General features: G+C 49.4%; 3 protein-coding genes across 3 annotated transcripts; 1 reads left to right on the forward strand and 2 right to left on the reverse strand.

Moving 5' to 3' along the window:
* Positions 1-74: 74 nt before the first annotated feature.
* On the reverse strand, positions 75-5,673 carry EMWEY_00028270 (hypothetical protein, conserved; the record flags this gene model as incomplete). Its single annotated transcript, XM_013481368.1, has 13 exons — positions 75-170; positions 393-752; positions 1,198-1,368; positions 1,650-1,763; positions 1,876-2,058; positions 2,213-2,692; positions 2,853-3,191; positions 3,336-3,761; positions 3,947-4,225; positions 4,372-4,518; positions 4,647-4,886; positions 5,308-5,430; positions 5,637-5,673. Coding segments are annotated over 13 exons (2,995 nt in total), but the record flags the coding sequence as incomplete, so codon positions are not given.
* A 3,576-nt stretch (positions 5,674-9,249) lies between these two features.
* Positions 9,250-10,040, forward strand: EMWEY_00028280 (hypothetical protein, conserved; the record flags this gene model as incomplete). The annotated part of the gene is made up of 3 exons (XM_013481369.1): positions 9,250-9,350; positions 9,465-9,684; positions 9,873-10,040. 3 exons carry the CDS (start codon positions 9,250-9,252, stop codon positions 10,038-10,040), a joined length of 489 nt encoding a protein of 162 aa, XP_013336823.1.
* A 2,279-nt stretch (positions 10,041-12,319) lies between these two features.
* Positions 12,320-14,775, reverse strand: EMWEY_00028290 (phospholipase/carboxylesterase domain containing protein, putative; the record flags this gene model as incomplete). Its single annotated transcript, XM_013481370.1, has 8 exons — positions 12,320-12,571; positions 12,765-12,878; positions 13,140-13,244; positions 13,453-13,624; positions 13,743-13,821; positions 14,089-14,211; positions 14,309-14,371; positions 14,604-14,775. The coding sequence occupies 8 exons, from the start codon at positions 14,773-14,775 to the stop codon at positions 12,320-12,322; spliced, it is 1,080 nt and encodes a 359-aa protein (XP_013336824.1).
* Positions 14,776-17,339: the final 2,564 nt, after the last annotated feature.

A 17,339-nucleotide genomic window follows, 5' to 3' on the forward strand; every position in this document is an offset into this window, starting at 1 on the left:
ATATAATATATATATATATATACGTTTACTTATGGATACCTTGTAATCCAGTCCTGAGTGTCTACATTACTTACCAGATGCTGAAGCTTCGGCTTCCTCTCCCGTTTGCAACATCATCGCCGCCCACTGGGCCTGATCGAACCTCCTCGGCAATTGTTGCACTTCATGCCCTGCAACACAAAGTGGGTAAAACTAATGGCATCCATGTTCTCTGCAGGTGCAGGAGGCTGTAGACTGTCACGTGATCTGTTCAGGCTTCTATCATTTCAGAGCAGCTCCGCTTCCGCTTGTTTCAGGACAACCTTGCAGCAAGTGTGAAGGTTTTGTGAGAAGTTCAGCATTGTGGAAAGTTTCGTTTGCCTTGCTGCACAGCGAATTCGCCAGACACTGACCTGGAGGGGTCAGCACGCAAAGTTCCTGCGTTAATGTCTGCCGCGGATTAGATGCAGATCGCAACGCGTTCACTAGCATCAGGCCATTTGAAGGGAGGGAAAGATTCCAGTGAGACAGCACCCGGTCAAATGTCATTCCCGGCATTGATATTTGACGCACGAACTCAGCATAGCGAAGGGCAGAGCACAAAGCCGCTACATACTTATCAGATTTTAGCTGTTTGTGCGCTTCAGTTGCCCAAGCCTTCAACCCTACATCCTGAGATACCCAGTTTCTCAATCCACCAGCCATAGTGCTGGGAGGCACTCGCTTTCTCCCAACACGAGCGGGTGAGCCAAAGATCGCTGCAAGCTGTGCTGCTGCAGAGCCAAAAGCGCAGCAGAGCAGAACACGAAAATCTACCCAAGTTCCTTTACGCAAAAAGCTACGTCAATCCGAAGAAGCCCGGCGATGTCTAAATACTAATACGAGCAGTAAGCTGGTGTCGCATGACAAGCTAAAACTACTCTTTAACATAAATATCTGCAAGATCTTACTGATTTGGGAGCACAACTTGTGGAAACCTGCATGCAGCACAAAAGGGCAGTTAATAGAGTATCCAATGAACCGGCCTGCTGCACAAATGGACGATTGGGGAGGTACTGTGCTTTTCGCTCTACCCTACTGTGACGACTCGGAGGCAACAGGTTAGGGCTAGGGTGGCACGTTTTGGCCTACGCAGCCTTCTTGATGCGGTCCTGGACATTCCACCCAGAGCTAACAGCAATGGGGAGCTGGCCTCTGGATTCTTGCGAAGAATCAAACCCTTGGCATCCTGTAAAGACCTTCCTAGTACTTCTGCTGAGGCGCAAACCTCTATGGCTTTGGCCTCCTTTTCAGCACTTTGCAGCAGCGGTTGTACTCCACCGAGTAGTCGATGGGATAGGGCGGATATTTGCAAGTTCAGTTGTACGCTCGTTGTAACAGGTGAATTCGCTGCATGCATATATCACAGAAAGCGCCGACCAACCACATTTGTTTCAGTATGGAGATCAATATTTATATTCTCGAAATCCGAGAAAATCAGATCCTGTCAAGTGCACTCACGTGTTGGAGAAGCCAGAGGTGCGCCGCCTTCAATTTCCTTGGCTGGAAAAGGAGAACAGCACAACACAAAATAGCTATCATATTCCTGTTCCTCCCTCTTCTAGACAGGCGTAGTCCTTAATGCCCTTTGGTCATCTCGTCCTATCCTATCTGCAAGGGAACCTGCTTACCCCAATCAGTTTTTGCGTACACCTGGCCGCATGCTTCCTTGCTCCTTTCAATGGAAGTTCTGAGTTGCTCCCTCGCCTCTCCCGTTGCCAGCTGCAATAAGGGTATGTGTTTAGCTGTAAGCGCACCCACCGTGAAGGAATACCAATGAACGCAATTGACCACTTTCGAGACAAAAAACAACAGTGCGGTGACCACCACCCCAGGCTTTGTGCAAACAAGTCTCACCGCACATAACGCATAAGGCTAGACGGAACTTCTGCAATGAATTGTCAGATTCCTTGATTCCAAGCTCTCGTCTAGTGGACTTAAACAGCGGAACTTCCATTGCACGTTCAAGAAGGGAATCAACTTCTTTGATTGAGGAGCCTTCGATATACTGCTCGTAGAGGCGCACAACTAGCATACAGGCTGTAGGAGCAAACAATCCACAAAACACACAAAAACCTACTTTTCCCCTCTAGGTCATTTTAATATTTTACACTTTGAGAGGTAAGGCCAAAGCTAAACAGACTAGATCCTCCCACCAGCTGGGGAAGGTTCATTTGCCTCAACGACGATTTACCGTCTTCTGTCTTCTCCACTTTTTGTCCCCCTTCTGGCTTAGGTGGAATGAGGGTGATCATTTCCTCCGGGTCTACAGCATCCGCGTTTTCAGTTTTGACTACGTCGATTTTCTTGTGAACTTTCTTAGTGGATACACGCCTAGGTGGTGTTGGTATGATCGTTTCCTCTGTGACTTCAGACGGCTCAGGCCTTTGTTCTGGTGGGGGCACGGTAGTCGTTTCTGTAGCTGTTGGTGGTGGTGGTGGCGGAGGAGGAGACGGCTCTTCCTCAGGTTCCTTCTCAGGTTCAGCTTCCTTTGAAGGAGTCGGAAGGGGAGGTACAGTGGGAGGGGGCACCGGCAGGATCACAGGAACCACTTTCCTGTTAGGCCGTTTGCATGGAAGCGTTGGAAACGTTGGAAGTAACCAGCCAAACACTCCAGCTGCCAATGTCTCCTCTGCAGTTGCCGGAAAGGTGTATGGCTTGACAGCGATTTCTGCTGCACGCAGGGCAAACACAATCAAGATGAGCAACCAGAATTAACAAGCACTGCCTGTCCAGAGGCAAGTGTAGGAAAACCAGGCATCCCAGTTTTAAGCAAATAGTCTTCCATCTACTGCGCCTGCAAGTTCAAGGGGGTGGAATCAGGAGTGACCCACCACCTATAGTAATAGAGACGCCATTTTCCCCCTCAGACCGTAGAGAGCATGTGCTGTCGCATATCTCTAATGAATCCTTAGTCCAGGTTTCTGTGATACTAGCTGAATTAAAGAAGTGCTCGACGTTTTGTGGGCTGGACAACCGAGCGATCGACATGTTTCCAAGAACGTCTTGCATGTAGGCGAAGACCCGCATTGCTTTCATCCCCAGCTTGGAGAGCGAATCAACAGTAGCCGCAGGAAAAAACGCCGGATAGCGTATTACTGCTTCTGGGTATGACGTTGCTGTTGTTGTGTACGTTATCATCATCTGGCTGAGAATGGGCCTGGCCTTGGCAGCTGCAGAAACAATACGTGTGATAAGGGGTTCAACCGGAGTTGCTCACTCTAGGTCATGCTTGAATGGGTGTTGCTGAAATGAGGAACCCTAGTTGGCAATATTTGTCCAGCTAATTCGACAGGTCCGGTCTCCCTTGAACTCACCGAGGGGTGCAGTCACTTGTCTAGTGACACTTTCCTCCTGGGCGCGCCGTTCCTTAATGAAGCTGTCGAAGGCTTCCAAAGTATGGAAGACGCTTCCCAAAGAAGGAATGAGTTCGGAAATGATCTTTGTATCTTCCGCCCTGCACTGCGAATAAGATGGATCCCGTTTCACTGCGATGTTAAATGCTTTACTCACTCGCACTTGAGTCTGCGGATGGCCGCTAGCGTATTGAAGCGCTACGGCTGTAGGCGTCTGAAGGTTCTTCGGCAAAGGCTCCCGAAGCTTTACCAACCAGGCGATAAACGTTTCTAGCGTGGGTGTTTTTGTAGCACTAGCAAACATGTCGTACAACTGCTGTATCATCTCCAACTTGATGGAGTAGCGTCCGAAGGAGTCAAGTCCTCGGTGATCTTTTCCACAGCCAACTGCATCAGACAAGCTCGTAGGTTATCTCGTCGAGTGTGCGGTCCCCAAGAAGGACAATGCGGAAAAAGTCTGTGTCGTTCTACATTCCACTACGGGAGCAAGAGGGATATTTTCCACCGTGGCAGTTATGCACTAGTGGCTCTACAAAATTCCCAACAAACCGGCTAAACGTTGTCTTTCTCACTCGTGTCGAGATGGGAGGCCATGAGATAAACCTGACGTTGCCACGCTTGAGAATCTTCTTCCTGGAGTTCGACAAGCTCTGCACAGGCCGCAGGGGCCTTACCCTGTGCAAGCCAGTCTGCCAAAAATCCTTCCCACATCTCTTTGTTTACTATCCTTTGAAACTGTTCCGCAGGGTCAGCACATTTTCCCAGTGGTTGTGGGCTTCCTTGTGAACCTGTGCACTGGGTTTGCAACCTCTTGTCAGCAAGGAGGGGTCCCGTGCACTGCTGCAGGCATCCTGAACATCCATTTCACGAACCAAAAGGAGAAGGTCCATGCTGCACATCGTTCAGACGGGAGTGCTGTGGGGAGTACATTTTGTGAGGACTTGCATGTTAAGGGGCTCACTGTGTTGAGTGACTATGACTGGAATGTATAACTCACCGTGGGCAGCCTCTATGAAGTATGACGCATTTATCTCCCTACGAAAGTCAGAAAACTCTCCCATGACCCATGTCCTCACCCTCATTCCCGCTGTTCGCTGTGCCTGCTTAAAAGCGTCACTAGCAACTATGAGCTTGGCGAAGATTCCTTCAGCACACCGCAGAGTAAAGGAGATATGTATGAGCACTTTTCAATAGCATCAGAATCTTAGACAGCACAGAGGTTCTCTGAAGTCCCCCATGTTTACAGTCTTTTATTTAGCACTTCTTGCTTACTATGTAATTCCTTGAGCACTGCATTTGCCAAGGCGATAGTTTCACCGGAGTACTTCGACGGCCCAAACCCGGATTCTTCGCCTTCTTGTTCTCCTGGTCCTACTTTACTGGCTAGGTATTCAGTGATATAAGCTTGCACCCCTTCTGTCGTGCTGAACCGTTTCCGCATCTCTGCTGACGGAGTCTCTAGATGCGACTGTATAGTAACAAAAAGCTGGCGTGCTTGCTGTCTCACGAAAGCTGAGCCAGACACAAGAAGCATATGCCTCGGGCGCTTAAATCCGGAGGGACAACATGCACGCATTCATCATTGCTAGGAGGCAGTTAAGTCAGAGTGCTGTGTGATGAGCTTTTTCAGAAACTAACTTGATTCAACTGCCCTTGCGGAGAGCCCAGTTTTCTCGGCGGTGCCCATGTACACTCGTCGCAGGGTTTCATTCCCGCTTATTTGCTCTAGATGTCCTCCAAGTCTCTCCATGATGACAAATGATTTAAAGGTACTGCTGTCTCCGGCAGGTGGAGCTTGGGAGCCTGGAAAGCGAATGAGCCACAGAAAATAGTTCCTTAAGAATATCTACGGTGCACTCTCCTGTAAAACGTTCGATTTACTGGAAGACAACTGCTTTGTCCCAAAGTTCACACGCTGTTATAGAACACTTACATGTCTCTTCCGTTGTAGATGCTATCCGTTCACGAATTGCAGGGCCATACAGGTAGAATTCTCCATCCTCAAGGAAGGACATTCCAACGTGCAGCAGGTTGTCCTCCATTTGATTCGAAAATTCTACCAAAGCATCGAACAATCGAATGGAACCAGATTCCCTTGAAAGACGGAGATCAAGGGCCCCGCGAGCGAGAATAGAAGCTGCTCGAAGCGTTTCAGAAATATTTGAAGCTGCTGAAGTAAAGTCTCGTAGGGCGTCTGAAAACTGTGGTCCTTCGGGCAATATGTCAGGTGCCCCCACAAAATAAGCTAGTGCATACACATGCTGCTCCAGCAATAGTCGAAGGGCAGGCCAAGTGACATTTTCAAGACTTTTGGAGACGCAGCTAATGTATGAATTGCTAGGGCGCTGGCATCTCCTCTCCTTCCCGCATGCTGTACTGATCATCCGTGAAGCCCAGCGTACAACTGCTATGCCGACTGCAACATAAACACACCGAGCCGCGCACGGTATCGATGTTCTCCTCGTTATTTACAAGGGCAGAGCACCAATGTGGGAACGTCGTCGTGGATTTGCTGGAATCGGAAGACCCCCGTGGCTAATGGTTTGCAACAGTTGTGGATAGTGTCATCACCGTACACTTGGTTCCAGATTCACGCAGCATCTCGTATTCCAGTGACAGGACTTTAGGTGAAGGAACACCATTTAGCGAGAAAAGTAAAGGAGCGTTTTCCAAAATGATGGAGGCGTACAACAATGGATCTGAGGCGAAAAAGATATTTAGTTAACGAAGCATTCTCTGTTGCTACTATGCAGGAGCAGGCTGAATACAATTCCCGTGGTTGACGAACGCAACGGTCAACTACCAAAGAGTGTGTATGATTGGAGATGGTCCAGCGCAACAACTCACTGGCGCTTATTGTTTCGAGTCCTCCCAAAGCTTGCAAATGGCTTTCTAGCGTGGTCATCACTTCTGACGAACACTCTGCAACTGAAGTCTCTACGGCCTGCTGAAGAGGAGAAAGAGCGACACTCTGTTCAAGCAGGCCTTCGGTGTCAGACCTCGCGGAGCCGCTGATTCTTCTTCCTTTGACTGACTGTAAAACTAGAAGAGATGCTGGAAAAATCGCAAAATACCAATCATAAAGAATTGAATTCATTGCGATAAGAAACAGATAACTCGCGGAGTGAAACAAAAGGGAATATTGACGGACTTGCAAAGACTTGAGCTGCAAGGCTTCCTTGCTTCTTCGTAGTGGAGCTGTGGAAAAACATATCCAACGGCGACCAAACCTTGGGCGTGCCAACCAATCCACTACATTTCTCCACTGTTCTCTGGAATCCCGGTTCGTTAATTCCAAGGCAAGCATCTCTAGCCACGCATGCAACAAGTTCCAATATATCCCCGATAGATCCTTCCACAGCGCTCTCCACTGTGCGTTCTGAAGAGCTTTCGGCTACCTCAGGTTGGTAAAATAACCCTGAAAAGCGTATGCAAAAGTATTCAGTGGATTTCCCCAAATGGATGGCCTAAGTACGCCACTGAGAAAACTTGCGCCGACCTCGAGCGATTGGCAGCACGTACAGGGGAACAGTTTAATCTAAGCAAAAGTTTAGCGTACTCTGTGCAAGGCGGAAAGCTGATGAAACTTTGTGGAACCGGTCGAAGCGCAGCCACTGAAACTGCTGGAAGCCCTTCTGGAGCTCTAATTGAGAGCGGATCCCTTGAGTAAAAAGGGCTTGGGTTTCTTGGTCGGTTACTGAAATTCTTGTTTCTTCCGATGCAAGCTCTCGCACTTGTTCTAGCCCCACGCCAGTGCCCTTTGATGAGGCCGCATTTGCAGCGGCCTCATGTCCAATATGCTTAAACGCCTCAGCTGGGTTAAATTCATGACAGGAGAGGAGCTTTGAGTGCACATGCATAAGTTTTTGACGCGAGAAAGCAGGTGTACTGTGATGACTACGACTAATAGCTGCAGCATTCCTCCCAGGTTTATACCAGCTGAGGACAGAGAGCTCAAACTAGCCTTGGAGGTATCCGAACTCACCTAAAACTGACGCCTCAAGCGCCTGTGCTTCATTTTGTTCTTCAACCGAAGTGGGAATTCCAAGAGCTGTCAGTATGCAGGAAAATGTGTTGCCATTGGGACAGAGAACTTTGCTTGTTGCGGAGAACATGCCGTTGATGCCTCGAAGTCCGCCTCCATCGACAGAAAAGCATGCTGTAGATGCACAATTTCGGAAACATTGCAAATGATGAGCCAATGGCCCTGCAAACAGCTCTACCGATTCGGACCTACCGTTTCTCTTACGTCTGTTGCCCACACGCTGTACAGCATAAAAGCTTGAATTGACTCACATGTCAAGTTCCATAAAAGCATTCCACGCAAACTGGTGGGTATTGTTCTTCCAGCGGTGCGCAGCCTATTGAGGACCTCGTCTACTAGCTCCTCTGCTCTGGAATCGGAAATCTCTACCACCTCTCCTTGTCGTACAAGCTTTGGCCAGAGTAGAGTCATGGCCTCGTTCAGCCTTGAAATCACTGACAGACAGCAACCAACGTGAAAACACACACATCCGTTGGACGTTAGGTGGGAGTTCTGCTGGTGAGGCCAAGTTGACACCATATCGCGAGAAATTGTGTGGAAGATTCTGATTGTCTTACGCGGAGCCCCCAACCTGCTCCTCAATTCTGTCATCTCTCCCAAAGCTGGTGCCGAAAAGGAAGGGCGAACAGGGGCAAAAAAGGCGAACAACAGAAGGACAAGCCGAAAGGCCGCTAACAGGCCAAGCCGGGCGGCGCGGTTGCCGAACCGTTGGGGTTCTTCTAGACGCATTGACCTATTCATTTTTTAATCACAAAATGCAACAAAACCGTCACCAACACCAAAAGTACAAATGTCGATCTTATCTCCTTACGTTGCAACTGACGACTGCAACTAGCAGCGCGTGGGGCCCGGACCTCGATGAAACTGCTGCCTGCCTATCGGCTGTCTCTGCCGCCGCGTGTGCTTATGTGTATTCTCTACACATCCGAACAGTTATCGTGCATATCCTTTCAGAAATATTATGCAAATACCTTTACATTCTTTTGAGTAGGCATTGACTTCGTTTCGTGGCGAGTTACGCTTTACAGTACATGGCGCCGCTCGAGGTGACCTGGCAGCCAGCCCAGCGGCCATCGGCGGTCTCCACCGACGGTTAGCCATCTGCTACAACCACAAGACCGTCCAGTCAATGAATTTCTACCAAATTCCAGTACTCAAAATAAGCTCTACTGCGCTGAACCTGAACGAAATTGAAGCCGTATCATTGGTACTTTTCAGGTGGTCGGAAGGCCGCTTTCCCCTCTGGACCCTGTGCCTTGACAAAATGATAATAAAGGCATTTTCACAAAAACAGTATAATTTTAACTCATGATAGGTTAGTAAAGAGATCAGTTCGTCCTGGAAATAGAGATCTTACTTTCCTTCTCTGTGCCACAGTGCGTGCATCTGCGCAGGGGATGCACACACCAGCCGTACACACTGTCAATCTTTCCAACGAGAATAAGCTCTGCGGCTAGATTTTACAGTAACTCATCAAAACCCTGTGTACATTTTTTAACAACTTCCCGAGGTGCTGGCACTCACTGCAGCAGAAGCCCCGGGGCTTGTCGCCATATCTATAATGCTAGCATTTTCTGTAGCTTATCTAGAACTCGCCGAATTTCCACGCTGACCTCTTGGTTTCGATGCGGCGCTGTACTGACTTGCCCGTAGACCGACTGACAGCATTACCAACTGCGTCACAGCACAATGGGTAACTCCTACGAGTCAACTCCGCGCATCTTGACAGATGATTGCATTATCGAACGAAAGACTAGCACCATCCTACCTGCTAGTGCGCAGTGCCTGCATCTCAAGATATCATTGTTAGGAGCCAGTCCAAAGGCCACAATGTCCCTATTTTGCACACTTCTACGGGGAACAGTTCCCCCTACTACTGCCTTACGAGACCCTATTGGTGTAGACTGGGGACTGCGTCGTCTTCAGCACAAGTAAGGCTATACGCCCAAAACAATTTGACCCATGAGCTCAAACACTCATTATTTCTGCACAAGAACTGAATGAAGAGCCTGTCGTTCTTACAGCATGCTTCCTATGCGCTTCAGTGGTTCAGAAACACGCTTGACACTGTGGGCACTCAGCGCCGCCGAAGCTTTCTCGGAGCTTCGAGCTGACCTGTGCTCACAAAGCCACACCATAGTCCTTGTTCTCGATGCAGAGAGTGCGCGCCTGTCTGAGCAATTGCAGCAGCTGAAGAGACTACTGCAATCAGCTCAGCTCCATCTCCAGCCCGGCCAGAATCCTGCTCTGTTCCTCGTTGCAGCTGTAAGTGCAAGAATACAGAGTTGCTTTATGCTTGCGCGACTTACTCGCTCAGGATTTCCTTACACTGCGTTTATTAATAACACTGTTTACCCCAGAAATGCACCTCAGCATCCATTACTGAATCCGTGCAATGGGTTCAAGCTCCGCCAGTGTCAACATCTGAGAATGCGTTGCGTGTTACATCGCAGGGAGGGCAGGGGTGCGTTTGGGCTAAAGCGGCAGCAGAGTGCCGGCGGTTTGCAGCAGTCCATCACTGCCGTTTCCTTGAAGTGCAACCGCTGAGCACTGCGGGGACGGAGTCTCTATTGCATTTGCTCGCGTCGAGCAATTTGCGTCTTGTAGAGGCTGAAGAATGAAGCAAGCATATCAAGAACTGGACCGAGTTGCATGCAACCCCAACAGTCATGCGACTGTCGGGTTTTGCGTCGTATGAAACAGAAACTACAAAATGGAAGTGGTTCTACGATGCATCCACTTTGATTTCGCACTGTTTTACAGTCGGTGGAATCTTAGCTTAGCTCAACTCTGCTTTCTGCGAATGGAAGCGTTCAGCCTGTACATGTATATCTACTCAGTGCTGGCGTGGAGTATCTTCTATGGAGGCATGAAACACAGTTATAACGACAGTCACACCAGTACCTATAGAAAAAGGAACATTGCCTCAACGAATGTGTAAATGTAAGATGGCCCTAAGTTTCATTGTTATGTGCGCTCCGACCGCGTCACACTTTAGGGACGCCAGTAGATCTGAAGTGCAAGCAACTTGTTTCCGCCGAAGCGGATTGCTTTTAAGAGCAACAATACTGGTGTCAGATGCTGTGAAACTGTGAGTCGTTTAATCATCGCATATAAAGCGGCACTTAGACGAGTGTCAGAAGAAACTTGACGTTCGCTGTGTTTCTTCTACAGTGTGAGCAGCTAACCAGCACGAGCTCTCCATGCTGTCTGTAGGGGTAGACAACAGCATATGTAAGGCATTTTTGGTCATGCCAATCTACATGTCGTTGGTGGGCACTGCATGTATGCAAATGCCATATTCCCCATCGGAACCGCGTAGAGAATGCGCCAGTCTCTATGTAGTACTGGTTCCTACATGGAATGCTCTGAGGTTCCACAATGTGCATTAGCGCTCCTTCCACTGCCTACGTAAGAGGCGGGTGTTGTGGAGTTATAGCTGTGCTGTACTGGAAAAATCACTAGAACGCGTCCCGTAGTAGCCCCATCTTTGCAGTGTCGCCGCCAAGCCGAGTTTGCTTGGCAGGTCTGATGGCGTACCCGGTGAAAGCTCATGGACCGCAGCGCAAGCTGCAGCAAACCAATTTAGTGAGACCGTAGGGTCTAGAGCAAAGCAACCACAGCTTGAATTTTTTCTGGTTTACTGTAACTTGGAGATGCTTCCCAGATTCTAGCGGCATTAGAGGAGCATGAGAAACGCTCCTTTGCAGCCTCAAATTTACATTTGTGGCCGGAAAAGGAACGACAACTGGGTTTCGCACCATATTCTCGAAGAAACATTCACATAACGGTTGAACGTCCTTCCACTGCAACTACATTGCTGTGTCTGTTATATTTGATCAATCAGTACTGGCGGAAACACCGTCTGTGGCAACGATGCGGGCTCCTAGGAGATCTTGTCGATTAAAGATGATTGTTGGGCTTCACGGATGAACAGCGGAGAACAACTCTTCGTATTTTAGGAGAGAAAAGGGCTGAGCGTTCGACATATATTTCGGAAACGTCGCTGATTCTTTCGCCCTTATGGGGAGGCGCCATCGTGGTCAGACAGTTCCTGGTTTCGTGAAGCGCGAGCCGCAGTAGAGTCGCAGCGCGTTTGGTGAGCGTTACCAAATGTCAGCTAACATAAATTCCCAGGACTTAACTTGCCTGGGCATGGCATCACACAAGTAGAGGGCTGGTGGTGTGCCGGCGCGTGCTCTGCACCGTTGCACCACCTTCTGCACGGACGGACTACTGGCAAGGCCCCGGCATTCACTGCAACCATGCACACCCTAATTCATCTCTAGACACTGCCTTTGCATCCACTGGCTACCGTGATCACATATAGAGGTGCATGAACACACCTGCGGCAGACCCCACCACACGTGCTCTGGTGCTACCTTAACGCAATCCCTATGCAGGCAAACCCACGCCTCCTTTTGAGTAATGCACTAGCATCACCGTCAAATGTTGAGCACATCCCGAGGGTCCAGCAGCGAGCATTGCTACAATCAAAAGCGCATCGGCCTGCTACTGACAGACCCGCCTACTCTTCAATCACAGGCACCCGTCAACTGCTGCAGCAAATCCGAGTGGGAAGTGTTCTCCGGATGATGAGCACCGTGAGCTTCGAAGATAACTCCGTGCCACATTACGAAGACACACAGCTGTGCCTCAGGGGGAGCTGCGACATGCAAATGGCATTATCTCTTGCAGATGTCTTTTGGAAATGGTCTTCATTCGAGTGACGGTTGCTGGCTCGTATACTGAGCGCCACGACGGTTTCAGCAGGAGCATCATAAAACAAGAACCCGTAGACGGCATGGTAATGCGAATGGCGGGCAAACGGTTTCCCCCCAGGAGAACGCTGGAATATATATTACGTGACGGCGGCGACGGAGCTGCTGCTCCTCAACCACTAGTTGCACATAGCCTCTTCAGCTGCTGAGGGAGTTGGCCGTAACTGTCTCAAGGACACATTTGTAGATGCATCACTAATGATTGAATGGCTTCCGGAGTGGCAGGCGACATCAGAAGGTGCCGACTCAGCAAGCGCCACTTGGACAAACTCGCGAAACCTATTGTAGTAACTTTGACCCCCGACTTCCCATGTGTCGTTGTGGCCTCCGTTTTCAACGTCCTCTCGCATCTTTATGCGAGAACCGCATGTCTGTGGAACGCATAACACCCACTTCAAACGGAGAATTCAAGTGTGCTGTAAAGCTACCAGACCTACCGCTGACATGCAGGGCAAAAACAAGCTGCATCATGGGCAGAGTGCGAAGCAAAACGCGGATGGGTAAGAGGTGGCCGACGACAATTGGCCCTGATCATGTGTGAAAATGAATTATGTGAGGCCTTACGCTGTATAGCACGTCCGTGTGCGAAGGAGGAACCAGCTTGTCCTGGCGACCAGAAATGAATAAAACTGGCAGACTCAGTGTGCGAACCTTCTCATCGTTCGACATGTACATCCGCTGCAACAAACTCATGAGCACAACCTCACTTTGTTTCCCGCACGTATGTGCACAGCAGCCGCGCTGATGGCTTAGAGCCTGTGGCTAGAACACCAGCATCGAATTTAACCCCTGACACATCCCCCCAAGCGGAAGTTACGCCATAATCCACAGGCACCATCCGTCTCCAAGTAAAATATCACTCAAAAACTTCATTACCAACGCCATAAGCGAACATAACTAATACTCTACTACAATTGGGGAAAGGTGATTTAAACTGACCTGCACGGCCTTTACCAGCAGCTTGAATGGGCTCAAGAACGGGAAAACAATATAGAGCATCTCCAGCAGCGACGTGAACGTGTTCTCGACCACAATGCCCTTCAACTGAAGAAGAGCGATGTGCGCGCACAGACAGCAGAAAGAACAAGATCCGCAGTCACTGGTGTAGTGGAAGTGACTCTGCACCCACGCGGAACTGCTGTACCCACAATGCCTCGAGAAGCCGGTGATACGGCCATCATATCGATATGATCAAACGCTCTGCGCCAAAGCACACCATTACGACCATACCAACACGCCAAGAATTTCATACCTCGTCACTTCTGCGTATTGCGAGCTCTATTGCTACTGCACCCCCAATACTACGACCAAAGACGAAAACATCTTTGTTGTTGACAGTCCCATTTTCCAGGAGGAAATCCAATGCAGCTTCCGCGTCCGTATAAACACCCTCTTCTGTGGGTGAGCCTTCACTGTATCCATAACTGCAGACAAAAAGAAGCAACCCAAGAGAGCACTCGGACACACGGCTGCTATGGAAACGGCTAAAGGCCACTGGCATGCAAACTAAAGTTGCTTTATTATAAATTAGTCCACGCTCACCCTCTATATGAGACGATAAGTATATTCACTCCAACCATGCGAAACATTAGTTCCAAGTTTGGTATCCGAAATCCGATGTCTGCACGCATATTGAACTACCAGAGAAGCCGAATATTCGGAATACGCGAAATATGTCATGCGTGCACTTATGCACTGATAAGAAACGGGTTATGACCTCCACAATATGGAGAAATCATTTCTGTGATATTGGGGCACCAACCATTCTACAAAAAGCATTTCTGGTGCCAACGCATCTTTGCTACCGGTAGAATAAGAACACAACAAGATGCGGTGCCCGTGAGTCATGAGGGGCACATGTTACCGATATAGGCATTGATTAGCCTACTGCCAGCATTCCCGTGAAAGTAGAGGAAGGTAGGTGCCTTTAGAGCATTTGGCTGACGTAAAAGCCAACCATGCAGAGTCAATCCATCACTAGTTCCGATGTAGACATCATCAAACGGCAAATCTGCAACAACCACAAATAAGACCTATAACACCAGATCTGGAGACACTGAAGCGGAATCTCCAGATTTCGCCTACCGGGAAGAATCAGTCCAGCTCACTTCGTTCTCCGGGGTGGTGCAATCCCTTCGGGTTCTTATCGGGCGTCTCATAGCCTTTAGGAACTGCACACAGGCACAAACGGCGTCTCGAACAAAACTTGAAATACCTAGCTCACTAAAGTGAGTATTGCCGAAAAGATCTTGATGGTGGTAGTAGCAATGTTTATGCCAATTGAAGCGTAGTGCAATGGGACTGCAGTTTGAATACCTGCAGGGTAGAAGACAAGTTTCTCTTGGAAGAACCACAGCACGCCTGAATGCATATACCATTCGCAAGGATACCGACATCGCCTACCCACCGCGACGATAAGGAGGTCGAGGAATGTTGCTATACAGACGGACAGTCTTTGCAGCTGGAGGAACGATGGCGACACCATGCGAAGCTCACCAACAACAGCCGACAGCAGGAAGCCGCCGACCCACGCCGCCCGGGTGAGGATGGCGGCCAGGCTCCACCAGGGGGACATCTGAGGTTCTTCTACTTGAACACGCGCACCCGCCTGACTGATATTTCCTGCAGCATACCGTTTCTTTTTGTCTTCTTAACGTCCTTCACCGCCGTCCCCGCTAACCAGATGGATGCCACAGGACGGCACCGAGGCCCCGCCGCTGTGTTATTCCAGGCTTCTGATTTCCTCTATGGGTGGTACAGTTGATTCTTCAGGTTGAGCAAAAATTAATACGACCCTTATGACGGGGGTCAGAGGTGTAATGATAGTGCATGTGTCACGCCAGCGTTGCTGGAAAAAACGGGAACCTGTCAGTTCCGAGGCAGCCTTACACCTACCACACTCCTGTCGGAGCACATATGAATAGATGTAGAGTGGCTCATGCGAACTTAAAACAGCCGCCTGTGTGCCTGGACCTAGGAAACTTCAAACGATGACATGGCGTCGCATAATTGCTCCGCTGAACTCGTTGGGCTCTGTAGCCATCAGCGAATTAAACAGATGGCCAAGCATAACACAAAATAGTAAATAATTCGCACTGTTGAAGTTTCCTCAAGTTCGCTCTGCTAGGGAAGCCAAGTAGCGGCCGCTGCCCCATGTCCCCTTCAGTGTAGTGCACAGGCACAACAATGTGGCTCTGGTGTGATCTCTAGTAGCTCAGTGACCATTAAGAGAAGGATTATGACACTAGCAGCTAAGAAAGGGAATTAATACCGCTAAATGTTATAAGAATCGAGTACCGTAGGTGGAGCCATAGGTTATCAGAATTAACCCCGCCTGCGGCCCTATCGGCAGTGTTGCGTACTACGTAGTTACTACTTGGGTACCAGGTAGGCTCTTTTAGATATCTAATTGGAAAGAAATAGAATTATTACTAGTATTATGTCTGTAAATACGACTTTGGCGGAAAGCAGTTATAGGTCAGGCTCCTGACTGTGTCGTCAAGGTTGATATCCCCCCGTCATCCTATATGTTGGGCGCTGACACCCAGCCATGACCGGGGTCAATTCAGAACACAGTTCTGTTATTCTGGGAACTTCCCTTATTGATAGTAGACACTCGAACTTGATCTGGAATTTTAAGTATTGACCTCTGGGAATTTGGGTAGTTAGAGGATGCAGTTAGGAAGCCAGACGCTATGAGACGATAAGTAGGCAGAGCTTAGGATGGCTACGCACTACATTTGGTGGCTGTTCCAACCCAGTAACCTCTTCGCTATAGTGGAACCTACAATAACACTCAGCTGCAGCACAACCGAAGCGCCACGGTATAAGTTTATCACACGGATGCTATCTCCCAACCACCGGCTGAACAGACCACAGCAGAGGCGGCGTGGGCCAGCCGGCGATCTAGAGAAGTGGAGAGTGGAAACGGCAACGGCGGGGAATCCGTTAGTAGAGGCTACGCGGGTGGAGAGACCCGACGTAAGTTATGCATATGAGTATACAGGGGTTCTGCGCGGAGTGGCGCCAGAACTTCGTGCCATTCCAGTTTCCCCGAGGTGGGGAAAGACGCTGAAGCGTGAGAGAAGATCCGCGAAGAAGGGGTTGCTGACTATGAGGAGGCCCCATAGAGGATTGGCGTGCAGCCTGATGCAGAGTCCATTAGGGACGAAGTCGAGGGTATGCTGCAAGCAGGCGAGGAGTTCTGAGAAGTGGCGGGAGAGCCCCGTAACCCGATTGACCAGCTTGCAATGACGCCATGGTGGCGAGAGGCTGGTGAGGCCGCAGAGTCTGATAGGTGTGCAGTATGGTGCGGTGTGGGCACTACCACATTTCTAAGTGTAGATGTGGCTGGGAGCCAATGCGGGGCGTCCTTGGACACGGATGCCTCTAAGAGTTTCATTGGTCAAGAGAAAGTTGATCATTTGCAACTGAAGGCGAGCCGACCTTCAGAAGCGTGTATGTTTATGGAGGTCCCTGGCGATCAGATGCGCAATGATCGGGTGGTCATGAGATCGACGACGTGGGGTGGACGAAAGCGTTCCACAGCCTCCCCAGTGTGAACATCACAGCCACTGATTACACGGCATAGTAGCACTGTCCTATCTATCTTAATACTTCGTGGCAATAATGTTGTTGCACTTGCTGGATTCAAGAGGTTCATAATCGACGAAATACTTGAATTAGCACTTTGAACGCCTACGCCGTGACAAACAGCCACGGAAAAGGACGTTGGCGGATGAGCGATGGTGCTTGCAGGAACCCTCCGACCAAACCAGCTGCATGCTTTGTTTATTCTGAGCATATTGGTTGGCAGAGCTCGTTGGTGATGCGGATTTTGCGTAGACATCAATTCAGCTCATTAGACATGAGTTGGAACGCTGGCGTTTTAGGCGGGTCTGTCAGTAGCAGGCCTTGTTAACGTCGTCAAATTTATTGACAACGATGGCGGCTAACCTCGATATTGCCGTCTTGGAAGTGGGAATGGCGGAGCGAGCGACATCCCCAGCTCGAGAAGTATGGGTATTGGGGATCAGGAGATGCCTCTCTGAGTAAGCTCGCGCATTCCTGCTCGGTTGAAAGTGTCTCATGTGGATTTTTTGACGTTACTGTCCATATATTTCTTCCTATGCCCCGAAA

This window comes from Eimeria maxima, genomic scaffold, assembly GCF_000499605.1.
Source record: "Eimeria maxima Weybridge genomic scaffold, Emw_scaff322, whole genome shotgun sequence".
Classification (NCBI taxonomy): domain Eukaryota; phylum Apicomplexa; class Conoidasida; order Eucoccidiorida; family Eimeriidae; genus Eimeria; species Eimeria maxima.